Genomic DNA, 20,753 nt, shown 5'->3' with positions numbered 1-20,753 from the left:
GGTCCATGGGGTGGCAAAGATTTGGACACAACTTAATGACTGCAGAACAGCAATAACAAATACGTCCTGCTCCACACTGAAAGAGACTTTGGTTCTCCTGAAAGCTGAGGAAACAACATGCTTTAACAATAAATGAATGAGCAGGCACGCTTTATTTATGAGGTGAGGCCCTGTCCACTGTTGACAGACGGCTTCCCAGTGTCAGGTTGGCAAGCTGGAATCAGGTAGTAATTATAGATGAAGTGGAATGGAATAGTTTACATAATTTTGAGCCTTTTCAATTTAAATCTATTAAAATCATTCTACCTCCCACCCCTAACTGGGTTATTAGGATAGATTAGAGACAGAAGGCTCACAGATGTGATGGAAGCCCTCCTGGGAACTTGACTCACCTCTGAGTCTTGTCAGTCTCAACTTGGTCTCCATATAAGCAAGAACTTCATCCCCTACCGCCCTCACCCCACTGATGTGTAGTTTTTTTTTTTTTTTGATGTGTAGTTTTGATTGTGTGGCCCATGACTTCACTGTGTTGCCTCCCTTCTAGAAACCTTGTGGGCTTGTAACTCTGTCCAGTTGGGCCAGTATCAGAATAGGGCTTGGGTCTTCTGGGTGGTAGACCTCAGTGAGAATGTTTGGGACAAAAAGCAGGATCTGGGGGTAGACCTTGATCTATCTTGATTCTACCGCTCAAGTGGCTATGACACCACTTTTCTCATTTGTCAATGAGGGGGAGAGCTCCTTTCTTTTTTTTTTTTCCTTTCAAAAATATTATTTATTTAATTTTGCTGTACTGGGTCTTCATTACTGTGCATGGGCTTTCTCTAGTTGCAGTGAGCAGGGGCTGCTCTCCAGTTGTGGTGCCCAGGCTTCTCATTGCAGTGGCTTCTCTTGTTGTGGAGCATGGCTTCACATGTTGTGGTGCTCAGGCTTCGTTAGTTGTGGCTCCCGGGCTCCAGAGCACAGACTTAATAGTTGTGACGTACAGGTTTCATTGTTCCATGGCATGTGGGATCTCCCTGGATCAGGGATTGAACCTGTATCTCCTGAGTTGGCAGGATGATTCTTTACTACGGAGCCACCAGAGAAGCCCTGGGAGCTCCTTTTTTAAAAAAAAAATAAAAAAAAAATGTCTGTGCTGGATCTTAGTTGTGGCATGTGTGATCTAGTTCCCTGACCAGGGTTCAAACCTGGGCCCCCTGCATTACAAGTGTGGAGTCTTAACCACTGAACCTCCACAGAAGTCCCAGCTCCTTTCTTGAGTCTCTAGACCTCCTTAGTCGCCTTCCCCCCATCATGGGCTCCTTTCTTCCCAGGCTTAACAGTGAGGCTCTTTCCCTGAGACATAGCCTGTTGGGGTATAGGACATTAGGAGACCGCCATGCGGGGTCTAGAGCAGCCCCAGCTGCTCCCACAGTGTTTCAGAAACTTTGCTTGACTTTGTGCATGTGTGTGTGCATGCTCAGTAGCTTCAGTTGTGTCCGACTCTTTGTGACCCTGTGGACCATAGCCAGCCAGGCTCCTCTGTCCATGGGATTCTCTAGACAAGAATACTGGAGTGGATTGCTGTGTGCTCCTCCAGGGCTGCTTGACCTCAGCCTCCTTAAAAATCACTGCCGTTTCCCCTCGTACCTGAGTGCACAGGAAGAATCAGATGACCACTGCAGTCTTATTAAAAATTTTCTGAGGGCATTAAGGCCCCACATTCTCTAAGGCTCACATGCTTCTAGCTTCGAGCTGCAGCAGAAAAGCCAATAATGTGGGCTTCAGGCTGGCTGCCCTTGTCGCTGGAGGGAAGCCGGGCTCATCACTCAGTTGTTGCGGATATTATCTTGCAGGTCCTTGCATGGGGTGCAGTGGGGGAGGGGTGGGACAGCCTCCATGCCCCAGAAACTTGATTTGTGGAGCAGGGCCTGTGGCATGGGATTGATCCCTAGAGACCCAGTGCATTTGTTCCTGCAAAGCTGGGACTGTTTAAATATTTAAGTGTCCTCGCATCGTGGACGCAGGTTGCAGGTTGTCACAGCAGAGCTGGTCAGAGAGAGGGTTGGGGAGCGGTAGAAGTTTCTCATTCATGCCCTCAGACCTTCTCGCTTGCTCAAGAACCGTGTCCTTGACCACCAAACCTACGGTTGCCTTGCCTGTAACCCACACCCTCTTTTATTTATTTTATTAAAGTATAGTTGATTTACAGTATTGTGTTAGTTTCAAATGTACAGCAAAGTGACTTGATTATATATACATATATTTTATATATTTATATATATTCTCTTTTCATTTGTTTTCATTATAGGTTATTACAAGATATTGGATATAGTTCCCAGTGCATGCATGCTAAGTTGCTTCAGTCGTGTCCTACTCTTTGGGACCCTATGGGCTGTATCCTGCCAGGCTCCTCTGTCCATGGGACTCTCCAGGCACGAATACTGGAGTGGGTTGCCATGCCCTCCTCTAGGGGATCTTCTTGACTCAGGGATTGAACTCCAGTCTCCTACGTCTTCTACATTGGCAAGTGGGTTCTTTACCACTAGCGCCCCCTGGGAAGCCCAATAGTCCCCTGTGCTAAATAGTGAATCCTGCTGCTTATCTATTTTGTCTATGGTACTTACATCTGTTAATCCTACTCCTAATTTATCCCTCCCCTCTTCCCCTTGGGTAAACTTGAGTTTGTTTTATACCTATATGCAAACCCTCTTGAATTACTTTGTCATCCAGTTAGAAATAGTATACGTTCATTGTGGAAAAATCAGAAGTTACAGATAAGCATAAAGGGAAAACTAAAAATCACCCATAATCTTACTCTTCAGAGATAGCTTGAATTTTATTTCATTGTATCCTGTTTTAGGGTTCTCTTTATGATCTTCATCTACTATACCCTCTCTCCCCCCAGTAAGTAATATGTACCATGTTAACCCACCCCCACTCAGCAACACACAAGGACCATTCTTCCATGTCAATAGGGATATTTTTATGACAATATTTCAGGGCTATACGGTGTTCCATGATATTGCCATGTCCCAGTTTGCCCAATCATTGTTTCACTTGTTGGATGTTTGGACCAAAACTTGTCCGAGATTAAAAACAGTCTTGCAGCTCTATCTTTGCATAACGCTTTTATTATTTTCCCAGAAGCAGAACTGTGGGGTCAGAGGGCCTGGTGCACAGCCTTTTGATTTCTCTTATTTCAAGTCCTGGTTGGGGCTCAGGGAAGTGGGTTAGCAAGAGCTGCACGAAGAAGGAGGTGTGCTGACTTTGGTGTGAGAAGCCCGAGGTCAGACTGTGGCTCTGCCGCTTGTTAGCTTGTTATCCAGAATTTTTCGAGAAAATCATCTTGCTGCTGGGAGTGTCCATTGTCCCGAGGTGTGAACTGGGGATGGATGCAGTTGAGAAAGCTGCCTGTGATAATGTCTATAAAAATGCTTGCACATGCATGATATGTGCTTAATGACTATTTCTTCCACCTTTGCCTTTTCCTCATTTCCTCTGTCTCCAGTGTTGTTGGCAAGAGAAGGCTGCTGTCACAGGAGGAAAGAACACAGGCAGTTTTCTTTGAGTAGATAGTGAGTGCTGTAGGAATCCAGGGGAGGGCATGGCCAGGGCCAGGGACTGAGGTGGCAGAGGGTGCTTCCCTAGGATGCCACACAGGTCCTCAGTGAGGGTGTGCTGAATTGACTGAGGTCTCCAGGGATGGAGGGGTATGTGGGAGTCAGTAGGGAGGTAGTAATAGTAATGGCAAAAGTCTGCTGATTTATATTATGGGCCTGAAATGTTCTATTGGTTTAGTCTGTATTAATTCTTTTTTTTTCATATTTAAAAAAAATATTAAAAAATATTTCTTTACTTTTTGTTGCTCTGCGAGAGCTTCCTCTAATTGCAGCAAGCTGGGGCTATTAGTTGTGGTGCACGGGCTTCTCTTTGCAGTAACATCTCTTGTTGTGGAGCACAGATTCTAGATGGCACAGCTTCAGTAGTTTCAGCTCACAGGTTCTAGAGGGTGAGTTCAGTAGTTGTGATGCATGGGCTTACCTGCTCTGCAGCATGTGAGGATCTTAGTTCCTGAATCAGGAATCGAACCTACATCACCTGCATTGTCAGGTGGATTCTTAACCACTGGACCCCCAGGGAAGTCCCATCTATATGAATTCTTTAATCCTTGAGAAAGCACTAGGAGATAGCTGGTGTGATCATCTCCATCCTACAGATAAGGATTCTGAGGAGGAGAGGGGTTATTTAACTTTCCTAAGGTTATACAGCGAGTAGCTGGCAGAGTCAAGCTTTGATCCCAGTGGGCAGCCTCTCACTCCTCTGCAACCTCGCTATCCCCCCACTGGCCACTCACCTCCTCCTAGAGTCTGCCTTGCCTTGTATATGCCTCTGCACAGGCTACCTCTCACATCGTGTGATACCCGTTTGTCTATTTGTCCATTCTTCCAGCTGGATGGTGAGCCTCTGAGAGCAGGGGCTATGTCATATTCAACTTGCATCCCAGCCCCAGCCCAGTGGTTGCTCCCAAAATGTTGATGAATGTGCGTTGCACACACCAGGATAGAAGACAGACCAGCGTGGCTGAAGCAGAGTGTTTGGGGAGGGAGATTGGGAGGTACAGAGTTGGATAAGGATGCTCAAAACACCAGGTTGAGGTGCTTAGAGTTTGGCCTGTATAGTCCACGGTGAATCGTGGATGGTCCTGGAGACGTCTCTGGAATGGTTAATCTCTAGGGTTAGGTGTTTAGGGAAGAGAGCCCGAAGCCTGTGGCTAACAGGAGCCTTTTCTGGGAAGGAGAAGACATGAAGTGTGGTGGTGGTGACATGATGGTGGTGACAACAGGAACAAAATGGATGGGGCAAACAAGCAAGCCTTTATGAAAAAAAAATTCACAGAACCTGGCAGAGGACAGACAGGATGTAGGGTGCAGGAGAGAGGGAGGTGGCAACAATAGCTCTTGAAGTCTTGAGCCTGAGTAGTGAAGACATGAGGGAGGCTTAACTGGAGTGTTCTAGAGGAGGAGGAGGTAATTCGGGAGAGCAGTGACACTTTGACAGACAGGTTCGTGGACATGGCAGGATATCCAGGAGGCGGTGTCTCACAGATGCTAATATACATGTGTTTCCCCAAAGTTAGCGAGGGACTTCTACTGATGTCATTGGTGGATGGGGGCCTGCTTCAGGTAAGGGTCATTGAGACATACTCGGTAGGTTGGGTCTCACAAATAAAGCATCTGAGGGAGTGTTTATGTCAGATATTCACCCAGATATCCTGTCAGAGAGCGCACTGGCCAGATTCCCAAATGTTTGGGGGCTGCCACACCATATGATATTGCTTCTGTTTTTTTTTTAACCTTTCTATGTTTATCTTCCTCAGAACTGTGGGCAGTTATATTAGTTATTGAAATTATTTTCAATGGAGATTAAAAAAGATTATTTTACTCTTTAAGTTAATTGTTGCTGCTGTTTAGTTGCTAACTTGTGTTCGGCTCTTTTGTGACCCTATGAACTGTAGCCCACCAGGCTCCTCTGTCCATGGGATTCTCCAGACAAGAATACTGAGGTGGGTAGCCATGCCCTTCTCCAGAGGATCTTCCCAACCCAGGGAATGAAATCGTGTCTCCTGCATTGGCAGGCAGATTCTTTACCACTGAGTCACCAGGGAAGCTGAGGATGGGCTAATGTGTGATTCACTAGAATAAGGAATCAAAGGCAGCATCTCTATAAAGTCCAAAGAAGATGGCTCTTGAATTATAAGCCCAGGATTTGCGTCTAGCCTTGACCTTGGGCAAATCATGAAAACCTCTCTGTGCCTGAGTGTCTTTTTCTGTCAAGTGAGGACAATAAGATTGACTTTAGAGTGTTTTCAAGAGGGTAAAATGAGACTGTTATGTGTGAAAACCATTAGTTCACTGCCTGGTTCATAAATATGCTCAATAAATATTTATTTTTTATACTAAGTCAAGAAAGGGTACTCATTTCACACTTAGGCTGAGTCCCCAGTTGTGTTCTCTGCTCTGGCTGCTGGACTTGTGAGGGACCAGGGAAGCATTCTGAGAGAGCTAAATGAACGATCAGAAATAGCTGGTGTTTAGTGAACATTTGCTGTGTGCCAGGCACTGTGCTAAGTATTTTATGAGGATGGACTCATTCAGTTCCGGTAAAGAATCCACCTACAGTGCGGGAGACCTGGGTTCGATCCCTGGGTTGGGAAGATCCCCTGGAGAAGGGAATGGCTACCCACTCCAGTATTCTGGCCTGGAGAATTCCATGGCCTGTATAGTCCATGGGGTTACAAAGGGTTGGACACGGCTGAACGACTTTCACTTTTTTTCACTTTCATTCAGTTCTGACAATATCCATATGAGGTATAAAACTATTATTATCCCTATTTTACAGTCAAACAAGCTGAGGTTTGGAGAGATTAAGTAACTTGCCCAAGATCATACAGCCAATTAACTGGCATAGGACGACTGACCTCAGAGTTCACCAGAATTATGTTACCCTGCTTCTTAACGGTGCAATAAAGAGTTCCACCAACACATTTAATGCTTTGGTGTGGGGAGTTTCTGCATTTCTCTGCTGGGGATACAGAATTAGGTTATAGAGTATTTTGAAATGGGAGCCTTGTTGCTTATCTCCGTTCTTCTTGTGTTGTGTTTTATTTTGTTAAACCTGTAGCCACATTCACATACAGTAAATTCCTCAAATATGCAGAACGTTCTCCCTTGATGCAGACACAGGACTTGTGGATCACTGGTATTTGGTAGATCCTGGCTCTGGGCTCTCTCCTAATAGATGGGTCAGTGCAGGCCCTGGGGAATATGGCTCTGAAAAATCCAGATGTTACACCCCACCGCTTCTCCAGACCCTTGTGCTTCTGTCCAGAAGACTTCAGCTTAAAGTAAGCACGAAGGGTGGCCTGAAAGAAACATGAAGCCACAGAAAGGCCTCTGCCAACCTGGCTTGATGGGGTGGAGAGGGGCGGAGGCAGCCGCTGGGTGGATCCTGTGGCTGGGAACCTACATCACTTTTCTGTCACAGTTGAGGGGGTCCTTGCTGCAGGAGGACCTGGAGGATCCAGAGAAGCAGAGATGTGCAGTGTTAGAATGGGAAGACTCAGATGGTCTGAGGCAACTGCCATGTTTTACCAGTAGGGCAACCAAGCCCAGAAAGGTTTGTTTTTTTGTGTGTGTAAGGGTGCATGATGGGTTAGTGTCATCGCCAAGGTCAGACCCCAGGTGTGCAGAGGGCCACCCACACTGCCAGCCTCTGGCTCGAGAGCATGGGGGAGGGAAGCCCACCTGGCTTGCCCAAGAGGACCTCCTTGGTGCCTGAATGTTGCAGGACCTGGGCCAGCCATTGGTGAAGTCACCACTTTCATTGCTTGAGTTCCATAGGGCCATTATTGCCTCTTGAGAAAAGACTGGGCATTTAACTTAGTCATAGGGAATAACACTCCACCCTGCATACACAAGTCTGAGCTAATGGCTTTCTGCAGTCCCCTGGGTCTTCTCCCAAGCTCATTGATAGCAGGGCTTTTCTCACTTGGCGCTTCTCCTCACGTGGGGCATTTGTATAGATATTCCTCCACCGCCCCTTGATGGTTCTCCAGAGAGAGCACTGAGGGTTGCCAGGAAGGTGTCAGTGTTAATCACTCAGGTGTGTCCGACTCTTTGTGACCCCATGGACTATATAGCCTACCAGGCTCCTCTGTCCATGGACTTCTCCAGGCAAGAATACTGGAATGGGTTGCCATTCCCTTCTCCAGGGATCTTCCCGACCCAGGAATCAGACCCAGGTCTCCTGTATCGAAGGCAGATTCTTTACCATCTGAGCCAATAGGGAAGTCAGGAAGGTGTGGGGGTCCCCAAAGATCTGGATCTGTCTGGTAAGGTATGAGTCTCCTGTCTAGATGGCCCCTGTTTTTTTTCTGTCCTGTCCCCAGCAGGCCGTAGAGTACATCCTTAGAAGGGCTGAAGGGCAGAGAATTTGATGATGGTGTGATTTTGGAGGTGTGGGCAGGATAAAGGTGCCAACAAGCGAGGGGGAGCCCTCCCCATCCTGAGTCCCAAGGAGTAGGGAGGACATGGCTCACGCGGGAGGCTGGATCTGGGGGGAGGGTCACCCTGCTCCAGGGGTGCTGCCTGAGCAGGGACGGGCATGGAGAAGATCCCCAATGCCTCTCTCCTCACCCTCCATCCCTCTCAATGGCCGAACTCCACTGGAAGCAGAGGGCAAGAGGCCGTAGAGGTCAGCTCCGGGCGCTGGGAGGGGTGGTGCGTGGAGAATGAGTAGTGCATCTTTGAGTTTGTGTGTTTCAACCACAGGCCGGAGTTCAAATCCCACTCTGCCACGTAGTGAGCTGTCTCAGTGCCCCCAGACTCAGTTTCCTCCTCCGTGAAATGGGATGACAATCGCTACCTCCGGAGCTATCTTGAGACTCCATGTAAGAATGTGTGCCTGCCCGATAGTCTGTAAGCAGGCTGCCTTGGAGGCGTTGGCAGGTGACAGGCACCGCTGGGTCGATTTTTACAGAAGGGGAAGTCGAGCTGCAGAGCAAGGGAAGTGGCATCCTCAGGGCTGTATGGAAGTGCCAGGGGGCAGAGCTGGGAAAGAGAGGCAGCCCGGTGACTCCCAAGGCCCAGGCTTTGTCTCTTGGACACTCATCCCGTAATTGCTTTCAGTCGCTGCTTTCAGGCTCTCGGAAACCACTGGCTCAGATACCCACTGCGTGCTCCAAGTTGGGCTGATGAAAATGTGCCAGAGTCATTAAGTTATCAGTGGGGAAGGCGGCTGCTTCTCCCCGGCAGGAAGGATTCTGCTGTCTCTGCAGCCGGCTTTGTTCACGCATACTGCCCCTGATTGTGCCTCCTCCTCCTCCTCTTCCTCCCTCCTCCCCTGCCTCCCCGTCCTCCCCCATCCTCAGAAGGAGTGAGGGATGTAGGGTTGAAATGTGGTGGTGGTGGTGGGGGGGGCGGCATCGTGCTGTAAATATTCTAGGGCAGCCCTAAAGGTATTCATAACTCCAGACAGGAGGTCCTGCCTGGAGACTCCAGCTCTGGTAGGGAAGCGGGCAAGCTCTCATTTTGCAGCTTGACAGATGGATTTGCCCCGGGGGAAGGAGAGAGAGGGAGGCAAGCCGGACCTTCCTCGTTGTCACAGCCGGCCCTCTCCATGTGCGCTGTGCCGGGAACACACAATCCAGGTGGAGCTGCCAAGGTGAAAAGAAGGACCTTAGGTTGTGCACAGGCAAGGTTGACTGGTCCTGGGGTGCTGGCTTCAGAGGCGCCTGGACAAGGAGCCTGCCCTGGGGAAGGAGATGGGAGCCGGAGGTGGGGGCGAAGCCCTCTCTGAATGCTTCAGCCGTCTTGGGGCTCAGTCTGATTCTGCACGACAGATAATTCCAGAGTGAGATTGCTGACGTGATAAAAGGATAGCAGATGGTTCTAATACTTTATTTTCAGAATGTATCTTTCCCAACATTCTATTTTCTTGCAACTCCATCACCCCAGACTTCAGAAGAGAAACTACTAGTTCCTCCCGCCCACCCCCAACCCGCCTCCCCACCGTGCCTTTAGGGTTTTATTCCCTTTGTGGATCCACAGTGTGGACGATGGCTGACAATGGCTGAGGCTCAGTGTGAGCCCTGCACTGTTTTCAATGTATTCTGTCACATAGCTGTGCGGTAGGTGTGCAGTCGTGATCATCCTGTTTTCCCGAGAGGATGCTAAGGCACAGAGAGATTTAGCCACTCACCCAAGATCACACAGTCAGTCAGCAGCAGAGCTGGGATTTGAACCCAGGCAGTTCAGATCAGCTTACCCACATTCCAAGACAGATCCTGTCTCTCTGAAGGCACGGTTGACCTAGAAACAGGGTCAGAGCTGTTGCTGGCACTAAAATGACCACTGCTGAGTGACTAACCACTCTGGCCAGGTTTCCTATTAATAGTTACCTCAGAGGGGAACTTTACTCCTGACTAGAGCTGGCTGGGTCCTGCATTCACTGTGGCAGCTCTTACACGACCAGCATGGCTGTTTGGAGTAAGTTAGTCCCAGATCTCAACCCCCTGCTTCCATAGATTTCCAGGACCAGATGCTTTTTCTTTTTTTGGTCACATCATGCAGCATATAGGATCTTGATTCCCTGACTAGGGAGGGATTGAACCCATGATCCCTGTATTGAAAAGTGGTATCTTAACCACTGGGCCACTGGGGAAGTCCCCCAGATGCATAATTTGCAAGGCCCAGTACAAAAATGCAAATGAGGGGCCCTTTGTTTCATAGTAATAAAAAATTCAAGGTGGTGACAGCAAAACATTAAACTAAGTGTGGGGCCCTCCTAAGCTCTGGACCCTGTCTGAAGGCATCCGTCTCACTTCTACAAAACGTATTCAGAGTGGCAGGAAGATGTGATGAAATCCATACAGAAGGTGAGACAGTGCTGGATGTTCCTCCTCTTCCAAACCAGTCAAAGCAGGATTTCCAAGGCATTTCTTTTCATCTCAATGCAGCAGTCTGATCCAGGATGCACTTCGACCAAAATAAATCTTAGGAATCTCATGGCCCTAGGATGAAGTCATCTGAAGGACTGGGACTTGGGTCAGCAGCTTTGTTTTGGGGTCAGGCATCTTGTTCCATGGGCTTCCCTGGTGACTCAGATGGTAAAAAATCCACCTGCAATGCGGGAGACCTGGGTTCCATCCCTGGGTTGGGAAGATCACCTGGAAGAGGAAATGGCAACCCCCTCCAGTGTTCTGGCCTGGAGAATCCCCATGGACAGAGGAGCCTGGCGGACTACAGCCCAGGGGGTTTCAAAGAGTCGAACACGACTGAGCGCCTAAGTACACACAGCACGTCTTGCTCCCAGAACTCCAGTCTCTCCTCACCCTGCCATTCAAACTCCCTTCTCCCTCCTCCTCTTTCCCTTTAGCCTCCAAGATTGCTCAGGATCTATTCTGTTAAAGGACAAGCTCCACTCAGTCTCCGTGGACTCCGAAGTCCCATCCATCCACCAGCTGACTCTTTCCTCTCCTGCAGCCATACTGGAAGGAATGGTCTGTCAACCCCATCGCCACTTCCTCATTTCCAGAGGCATCCTAGCTTCCTGCAGCCTTGCCTTGTCCTCCGGGAGTTTGTGGATTCCGTGCTCACTAGGTGACCTCCTAATTGCTGAGCCCTCTGGTCTCTTCTCAGGCCCCATCCTTCTTGGCCCTCTGGGGCATCTGACCTTATCTGGGCTCTGCCTCTGGAAAATGAGGATGTGTGTGGCTGTGAGCAAATGTCCTTGAAGCCCCAGAACAGGCCTGGCACGTGGTACATACACATAGCTGTTAGCAGGAGCCAACACTGGTGGTGTCATCTCTAATGTCACCTGGCAACCCTGCTCCTCTGGCCTAGATTACTGACTCCTGTGTGAGTCTTTCTTTCTTTCTTCTTCTTTTTTGAAAAATACTTATTTATTTTTATTTATTTGGCTGTGCCCAGTCTTAGTTGTGGTATGTGGGCTCTTCCATCTTTGTTGCAGCATGTGGATCTTTAGTTTTGACATGAAAACTCTTAGTTTTGGCATGTGGGATATTAGTTCCCCACCCAGGAATCAAACCCCTCTGCCTGCATTTAAAGGTGGAGTCTTAGCCACTGGATCACCAGGGAAGTCCAGTGTGTGTAAGTTTTTCTTAACAAAAATCTTATGTCGGGTTCTCTGTCTCCACCAGACTCAAGATACTGATGTTTTTTGAGTTCTGTCCGATGTCCATACCTTTCTTCTTCCTCTCCTTATTCTCTCCCAGCACTTCTCTCCCGATCCATAAGTTCCACTGCCACCCAAGCATCTCCAACATCCGCATCTCCTTCCTAAAATTCCAGGTGTATAAGCCAGTTGCAGACTGGGAAATCCTGCTTTAACTGTGGCAGCTCTTCCATGGTGAGGGTGGCGGTTTGGAATAACTTAATCCAAGATCTCCACCCCAGACTGAACTCATTCCCTTCCTTCTTTAAATCTGATTTTCCTGCTACATGCTTCCACCCCACTGCCCAAATCAGAAGCCTGGGTGTTTTTATTGCTTCCCTTAGCTGACATCAAGTGTAGGCCCTGAGCTGAGCCACTGGGGCTACATCAGTGTCCAGACACTCAGGGCCCCCCATGTTTACTGCGGGTGGGAGAGACACGTACTGATACACAACTCATCCCAGGAAGATAACACACCAGAGTCCTAATTGTGATTGGAAAGACCGGAGAACTGAAGGATCATCAAGGGTCATTAACTGAAGTTAACCAGGCAAACTGGGGCTGGGGGACATTCTGGGCAGAGACTTGTGCAAAGGCTCTGTGGCGGAAAGAAAACTGTTTAAGAAATGAAAGGTCAGTGGGCAGGAAGTCCAAGAAGGAGGTGGAATGTGGCTCCAGGTGAGGCTGGGGAGGTGGACGGGTGCTGGATGGCGCATGGCCAGGAAGCCGAGTTGGCCGAAATCTTTTTAGGCTCCTCCTTGCTGCTTCCTCCTACCTGCTCCCACTTCTACCAGATTCTCTCTCTTTAACTGCCTTCCTATCCTAAAGTCCTCATTGTTCACACAGTAAAAATTAAAGTAACCTCAATTGTTGTTGTTCAGTCACTCAATCGTGTCCGACTCAATTTGACATTAGATTTAGATGATTTTAGGATGTCTTTATAGTTACATCAAATACCGGAGTGGGTTGCCATTCCCTTCTCCACAGGATCTTCCCAATCCAAGGATTGATCCTGGGTCTTCTGCATTGCAGGCAGATTCTTTACCATCTGATACATCAGGGAAGCCCTAAGATAGCCTCCTGCCACCTCCAAATCCATCTTTTGCACTAGAGTCTTAAGCGGTATTTCTAAAACACAAATCTGATTAAGTAGGTCCTCCGGATGCACATGGTCCTCCCCTGGCCTCCCACTGTCGGAATAAAGTCCCACGCACCTTCCTCTCCTTATCTCCTCACACCCACCCCGAAGCCTGCTTCCCACCAGCTTTCCTAAACATCCTGCTGGTCCCAGGGGTGCTGGTGGAATGTGCTTTGGTGCCCGCAGGCCCTCCTCCTCTGCCTGGTGATGTCCTGCTATCTCACGTGCCACAGCTCATCCACCTCCTCCGGAAAGCTGTCCCCCCATCCCTGCCTCGAGCCTGTGCACTGGGCCCTCCTCTTTGTGATGCACAGGCTCACACTGGTGCATGGGTCCCACCTGCCTCCTTGCTGGTTGATGTGTGTATCTCCTTTGCTAGACTGAGGACTCCTGGAGGGAGGGGACCAGGGCTCATTCATCTTTGTCCTCTGGTGCCTCAAGACTGGGCACACATTAGGAGTTTAATAAATGTTTTCTTGAAGACCTGGTGATGAAGGAATGACATTGTATAAGCAGGTGAAGCTCCACCTGGAAAGCTCTGCATGTAGGGATCTTGTTTAAGGGGTCTGGCTTCTAGGACCTCCATGTGCCGTCTGGTTCTGTTACTTCTAATAATGGAACACAGATTTCAGGGCTGCCTCCCGTTGCCACTGCCTGCCACCGCCATCCATCCAGAAGGGCAGGCAGACGCAGGGTGGGCAGAGTCAAGCCTCAAAATATTCAACCTTCTAAGTGGTTCTCAAACTGTAGTGTGTATCAGAGTTACCTACAGGGCCTGTTAACACACAGATTGCCAGGCTCTACCCCAGACTTTCTGATCTGGTAGGCCTGGGCAGAACCCAAGAATCTGCATCTCTTAAAAGCTTCCCAGGTGCTGCTGAAGGTGCTAGTCCGGGGATTACTCTTTGAGAATCTCTCTTCTAGCAAAAGGATCTGCTTTAAAAACAGTTACTGTCTGTGATGTTGGGGAAGGAGATAAGGGAAGCTTTTTGCTGGGGTTTGGTTTTGTAGGTTTTAAGAACTATTAGTGTGAGATTAGTGTGGATAGATGGAACCGGTTCTACACACCTACCTCCTCCCCCATCTCCTGGTTTTCTACAAAGCATTGCTGGGTTCACTCATCAGCTATTCAGTGGGTATGTTTGGAAGGTGTAAAATGTGTTTGGCAGCATGAGAGGTAGAGTTGTTGACATCAAGAGGAAATTGCTATGAAACGGTCCTAGGAGAGGCCCTCCAGTGCAGTCCTAGCCATAATTTAAGGAAATCAAAGAAGAAATGTCCGCTCGGGTGGGTAGTGAGTTCCCCACCAGTGGAGTTGTTCCAGAAGGGCATCTAGAGTGTTTGTGGGAATAAAACAATTGGATAACTAGTTAGACCACATGACTCTTAAGATCCTGGGATTCTGTGATTAAGGAAGACAATGTGGTGGCTCAGTGATAAAGAATTCACCTGCCTGGGCACTCGAAACTGGTGCTCTGGGAAAACCCAGAGGGATGGGGTGGGGAGGGAGGTGGGGGGCTCAGGATGGGGGGCACATGTACACCCGTGGCTGATTCATGTCGATGTAAGGCAAAAACCACCATAATGTAAAGTAGTTAGCTTCCAGTTAAAATAAATAAATAAACTAAAAAAAAAAAAAAAAAAAAAATCCTCCTGCCAATGCAGGAGACCCAGGTTTGATCCCTGAGTTGGGAAGATACCCTGGAGAAGGAAACAGCAACCCATTCTAGTATTCTCGCCTGGGAAATCCCATGGACAGAGGGGACTGGTGGGCTACAGTCCATGGATCACAAAAGAGTCAGACACGACCTAGTGACTAAAACAACAACAACAAGGTGTAATCACAACGAAACGACACAAATAAAATGCGGTGGAGCGTGTGGTGGGAGAGCTGCAGAGGCGGCGGAGGCGTCCCCGTATCAGCACTGAGGTTATTGTCTTTATTTTAATAAGCACACTTACGCCTCATCAGTAATATGCTTGGTAATAAAATGAATTTATGTCCAGTGACCCTGTAATTTGCTGTTTATTGCCCTTAGATCATTTAAAAGGTTAAATAGAAAAAGCCACAAGCAGGCCCACAGTGTGCCTCAGAGGTCTCCTTAGGGCCCATTTCCTGAGTTAAATGGAATTGAGATGTGTAGTGCCATGTTATTATTATTTTTTTTGCAATATTTATGTGTGCCCATGAAGGGGAGAGAGAGAGAGGGAAGCCAATTGCAGGACTTGAACTTATAGTTACTAGGTCAACAACTTGATCACCAACTTGAATTTCAGACTCTCACCTTGTTAAGATAGTCCAGACAATTGCCAGATTCCGTAGTAGAGGTAAAAGTCAAAGTCCCTCTTTCATGAGGGTCCAGCGCCTCCTGCGGTCTCCTGTGGTAGACCACACTGAGGCCCCTCACCCCTCACTACTGTTTCTTGAGCATCTATTAGGTGATGGGTACTGAGTGAGATACTTTACAAATGTTATTTATAATCCTTCAAGGTAAGTAGTACTATTGTCATTTTCAGATTTTAAAAAAGTCACATAGGGATTATGTGTCTTGTTCAATTTCACAGAGAACTCAATTCATTTTTGGAAGTCAACATAATTATGTGATTGAAAAACAAGATAAAAAATAGGTGAAAAATTATAGACCTATCTCAAGTCTGAGTGTAGATGTAAAATTAGAAAATAGAATGCAGCAGTATATCAAAAAGATAATACACTCTGATCAAAGAGGGTACATTCTAGGAATGCAAGAATGGCTCAATAGTAGGAAGTATTAGGAAATCAACATAACTCACCATATCAACAAACTAAAGTAGCATCATATATTAGCAGATGCTAAAAGGCCAGCTGGTAAAATTCTCCTGTAATAAAACTAACTCAGGAATAAGACAAACTACTTAAACTTGATAGAGAATAAAACCTAGTAACTTACAGTGAATTCTAAACAGTGAATCATTAAATGCAGTTTCACTACAATGGGAGAAACTTACTTTTGCTGTCTTAGAATATGGTCTTGGTGATTCTTACAAGTGAATTAAGCTAAGAAGATAAAATAGTTTGTCTAAATATGAGAAAGAAGAGATGACATTATCTACTTTTGCTGAAGGTTATAATACTTGAAAAACCCAAGAGAATCTAGTAAGAAAGGAAAAAACAAAGTTGCTTGGTTGTATCCCACTCTGAGATCCCGTGGACTGTACTCTGTGAAGTTCCTCTGTCCATGGAATTCTCCAGGCAAGGACACTGGAGTGAGTCGCCATTCCCTTCTCCAGGGGATCTTCCTGACTCAGGGATCGAACCCAGGTCTCCTGCCTTGCAGGTGGATTCTTTACTGTTTAAGCCACCAGGAAAGAAAGGAAACCCCACCAGAAATAATAAGGGAGGCCGGTAAGAGTGTTGGGTCACAGCTCTTCTCTATACTGTGGAGGTCATGCAGCTGGTCAACTTTGGCCCCTGGAAGTGGGATTTGAGCCCATGCCTGATGATGAAGCCTGTGCTCTTTCCACCTTGTGAAGTGTTTACTCTCACACTATAACCCAGGCATGTGAAGGGAGAGTCTCTTAAAGCTGCCAATTTCAGCTGGTCCAGCAGATGGGGTGGGGTTTGCTCTGCTGGGGAGACGTGGGGGCAAGATGAGAGGGTTGGCACAGGATTTTTACTGGAAGACCCTCAAGACTTCTGCTACCAGAAGTGCTGTCCCTCCAGGGGCTGGGATGTTGGGCTTTGTGGTGGGGAGGGGGTGACCGTGGTCTAGTCTTAGCCATTTAGGTGCTGAGCAGACAACCAAGGGAGCTGCCCCTTTCTCTTGTTGGCCCCGAGAAACCATACTTGTGTTGCTTGTAGCCCTCGTCTCCTACTGTCCACTTGAGTGGTGGGGCCTGCCGGGACACATTTTTAGAGGTTTGGTGTATCAGAGACTCCTAGGGCCATCAAGGACACAAGCTCTTGGCTAGCACATCTACCAAGGATGCCTCGGATTTATGGTTTTCATGGTGGAAGTGGAATGTGTTTTTCTGGCACAAAAATCACTGAGTGATACATCAAAAATATGATCCACGTAAAGCTTTTGTACTTCATACAGAGTCAAGCACAGGGTGGCAGAAGGAGTCCTGCACAAGAGTCCAGGAGACCTGGGTCCCTGTGGCTGGCTCAGCCATAACTAGCTGTGTGTTCCCAGGCACATCACTTAACCTTGCTGGGCCTCACTCGCCTCATCTACATACAGGATATTGGATGAAATTAAATAGACTCCAGTCTGTGCATGCTAAGTCGCTTCAGTCATGTCTTACTTTGTGACCCTATGGACTGTAGCATGCTAGGCTCCTCTGTCTATGGGATTTTTCAGGCAAGAATATTGAAGTGGGTTGCCATGCCCTCCTCCAGTGGATCTTCCTGATCCAGGGATTGGACTTGCGCCTCCTACATCTCTTGCATCTGCAGGCAGGTTCTTTACCACTAGTGCCACCCAGGAAGCCAAGAGAGACTCCTAATGCCTTTTAACTTCAAAGTTATAATAATGATCACCCTTCTCATGTGCCCAGCTCTGTTCTAAAGTGCTTTGCACAGAGATTAACTCATCATAACGACCCAAGAGTGAAGTACTATTATGATTCTCGTTTTCCCTCTGAAGAAACCTGAGACACAGAGAGGGCAAGTGACTTTCTCAGGTCTCGCAGCTAGGAAATGATGGTGCTCTTCCTCAGTTCAGCTTCTGTGGTTTTTCTTTGCCTGGGTCCATGCTATTATAGCGCTGATGGTTCTGTCCAGTGGGGTGAGGAGTGTTGGGATTGGGAGACATTTTCTCAAGGAAACCTAGCTCTGGAGTGGATGGATGAGCCACTGCCTGGGAGATTGATGGCAGTGGCTGCAGACATTGCTGACATTTTTGTTTTCCTTTCTTCTTTTCCTCTCTAGTCTGTGGCAAGCGCTACAAGAACCGGCCGGGACTTAGCTACCACTACGCTCACACTCACCTGGCCAGCGAGGAGGGGGATGAGGCCCAAGACCAGGAGACCCGGTCCCCACCCAACCACAGAAACGAGAATCACAGACGTGAGTTCCTGGGTGTTGGGTTGGGTGAGTGGTAAGGTGGTTGGGCAGGGCTCCAAGCTTTCCTTTCTGTTCACCTGTGGGATTGTCTGCTGGCACCTGTGGATTGGCCTCAGTGACCTGTGATGAGTTGGCCATTTCAGCCCCCCAGATACCCCTGTAGGTCAGCGGAGCCCCAGGCTTAGAGTGGGCTGAGTAGGGGTGGCACACCCAGCTCTGCTCCCAGAGGACAGAAGGTAAGTGTTAAAGCCAAGGAAAACCTCCTTACCTGGCCATCGTCAAATGCCAGACCTGGCAGTCTTTTCCCCCAGCTCCAGAAGATCCATTCACAGCTGCTAATCTGAGTTGGGCAAAGCCCTGGGGTGTGTCAGTTCAAACAGACCTTTCAAATGCCTCCTTGGCCACCAAGAGACACAGGATATTCTTGATCCATCATCTTGGCTCTTACAGGGTCACAATTTGGGTAAAAAAATGCTGCCCTAGAGTTTTCATGCTCTTCCCTTGAGCTCTCAATCAGCAAATATGACCTGGGTGTGCTTGTTATTGGGGATGTTGGGCTCTGGAGAGCCAAAATGATCCTGAAATTTGTGTTTCCATTTCTATTCTTTCTTTCCTTCTTCGGCTCCCAGTTATGAATTAGAGAGTTGCGAAGGGCTTAGCATTCACCATATGACTTCTCTCTACGACATTCTTTATGGTTTCTGGACCCACCCAAAACTCAGGATGGGATGGGATGATGGGATCTTTAGGGCTTGCTTCAAAATGTGGGGTGAGTAATAATTGTGAACATGCCATGTGTTTTTTATTTTGTTCAGAAGATTTTGTGGTAGGGGTTCCTACAGCGAACAAGTTAATGTAATACAAGGGATCAGACTATTAAAAATATTCAGATTCTAGAGTTTGAGGGTGACTCCTGTGCATGTCAGTCAGTCAACTCAGTCAACTGATGTCAATTGACTGCCTTCATCCAGTATTTGCGGAGAAGGCAATGGCACCCCACTCCAGTCCTCTTGCCTGGAAAATCCCATGGATGGAGGAGCCTAGTGGGCTGCAGTCCATGCAGTCGCTAAGAGTCAAACATGACTGAGCAACTTCACTTTCACTTTTCACTTTCATGCATTGGAGAAGGAAATGGCAACCCACTCCAGTGTTCTTGCCTGGAGAATCCCAGGGATGGGGGAGCCTGGTGGGCTGCCGTCTATGGAGTCGCACAGAGTCAGACACGACTGAAGCAACTTAGCAGCAGCAGCATCCAGTATTTGAAACAATGAACACACGTTGGCCAAAACCTTTCTTTGGATTAGTCTAGGTTCTTCCCTAACCCCCAACCCACTTTCCCCTTGTAGCATTGCCTTCTGTCTTAGTTTCCTCAGATTTCCCATACAAAGTACCAAAGACTGGCTGGCTTACCAGAGATTTGTTTTCTCACAGTCCTGGAGTTGGAAGTCCCACATCAAGGTGTCATCAGGGTGGGTCTCCTTGGAGGCCCCTCTCCTTGGTTCGCAGGCGGCCGCCCTCCTGCTGCCTCTCATATGGTCATCCCTCTGGGCACATGTACTTCTGAAGTCTCTGTGTGTGTCCAAATTTCCTCTTTTTATAAAGACACTAGTCAGATTGGATTAGGGCCCATCCTAGCAGTCTCATTCTAACTTTTGCTTTTTCATCATCTCTTTAAAGGCTGTAAATCCAAATATAGTCATATCCTGGGGTACTGGGGGTTAGGGTTCAACATGTGAGTTTGCGGGGGGGGGGGGGGGGGGGGACATGATTCAGACCATAGCACCTTCTTTAATTCTCAATCTTTTTCAGAAGCCCTTCGTGAGCCTCTCTTCTGGTGCAAGCCAGACCCTTTATTTTCTCATTGACTGTTGTTATCTGGACAGAGCCTGAAAGCAGGCAGGAGGTGCCCTCCTCCGCACATCAGCCATAACGCTGAGTAGCCGCAACACTGAGGTCTCTGCCTGCTCCCTGGGGAGAGGTTCCCTTGGTCCTATCACCTTTATCTTCCAGAAAGGAATATATATTGACCTATACCAATCAGTTGGGTTTTGCATCCTATCATCTCTCCTCTCTTCCTGTCTCTGATCTAAGTAGCCAAGGCATAGCTATTGTCTCCTGCCTCGAGGAGGCCGTGAGAGCTCTCCTTTGATTTGGGTTGCTATCTGGAAGGTGTTGATTAGCAAAGTTTGCTCTCTCTAAACTATTTATCAGCTTGGTATTATTTCCCACTGCCCCCAGTGCTGGCTTGTGGGCTTCCCCACAAGCTTCAGTGGTAAAGAATCCACCTGCCAAGGCAGGAAACACGAGTTTAATCCCTGGGTCGGGAAGACCCCTTGGAGAAGGAAATGGCAACCCACTCCAGTATTCTTGCCTGGAGAATTCCCAGGACAGAGGCACCTGGTGGGCTACAGTCCATGGGGTCACAAAGAGTCGGACACAACTAGTGACTGACACTTTGTCTCCTTTATGGTAGTGGTGTCTTAGTTGCTAAGTCGTGTCCGACTCTGTGAGGCCATGGCCTGTGATTCTCCAGGCTCCTCTATTCATGGGATTTCCCAGGCAAGAATACTGGAGTGGGTTGCCATTTCCTTCTCTAGGGGATCTCCCTGACACAGGGATCGAACCCAGGTCTCCTGCATTGTAGGCAGATTTTTTACCGACTGAGCCACCTGGGTATCTCCTTTAAATCTCTAAATGTCAGTCTGTTTTGTTCCTCACGCGAGGTTTGGCGTGCCTCTCTTTGGTCTGGATCCTTTTTTGTGTGTGTGCATGGTGACGGCAGCCACAGAGGAGGGTTCCTTGTGACCTCCAGATATACTGTGGGTCCAAGTGGATCCCGGGGTTCTCCTCCTT

The 20,753-nt window shown here is 48.1% G+C and overlaps 1 protein-coding gene across 3 annotated transcripts in view; it reads left to right on the top strand.

Annotated features, from left to right (window-relative positions):
• DPF3 (double PHD fingers 3) overlaps positions 1-20,753 on the top strand; it is a 277,562-nt gene that overhangs the window by 180,713 nt on the left and 76,096 nt on the right. For all 3 annotated transcript variants that reach the window (XR_010663960.1, XR_010663959.1, XM_065941252.1), the window contains exon 7: positions 17,766-17,903. Coding sequence is in view for 1 of the 3 variants with exons in the window: in XM_065941252.1 (XP_065797324.1) it covers positions 17,766-17,903 (138 nt within the window). In the remaining 2 variants the exon portion in view is untranslated. The remainder of the gene's footprint in view (positions 1-17,765; positions 17,904-20,753) is intronic.

This window comes from Muntiacus reevesi, chromosome 7 (assembly GCF_963930625.1).
Source record: "Muntiacus reevesi chromosome 7, mMunRee1.1, whole genome shotgun sequence".
Lineage (NCBI taxonomy): Eukaryota > Metazoa > Chordata > Mammalia > Artiodactyla > Cervidae > Muntiacus > Muntiacus reevesi.
The sequence above is the reverse complement of the archived record's forward strand: the minus strand, read 5'-3'. Positions and strand labels throughout refer to the sequence as shown.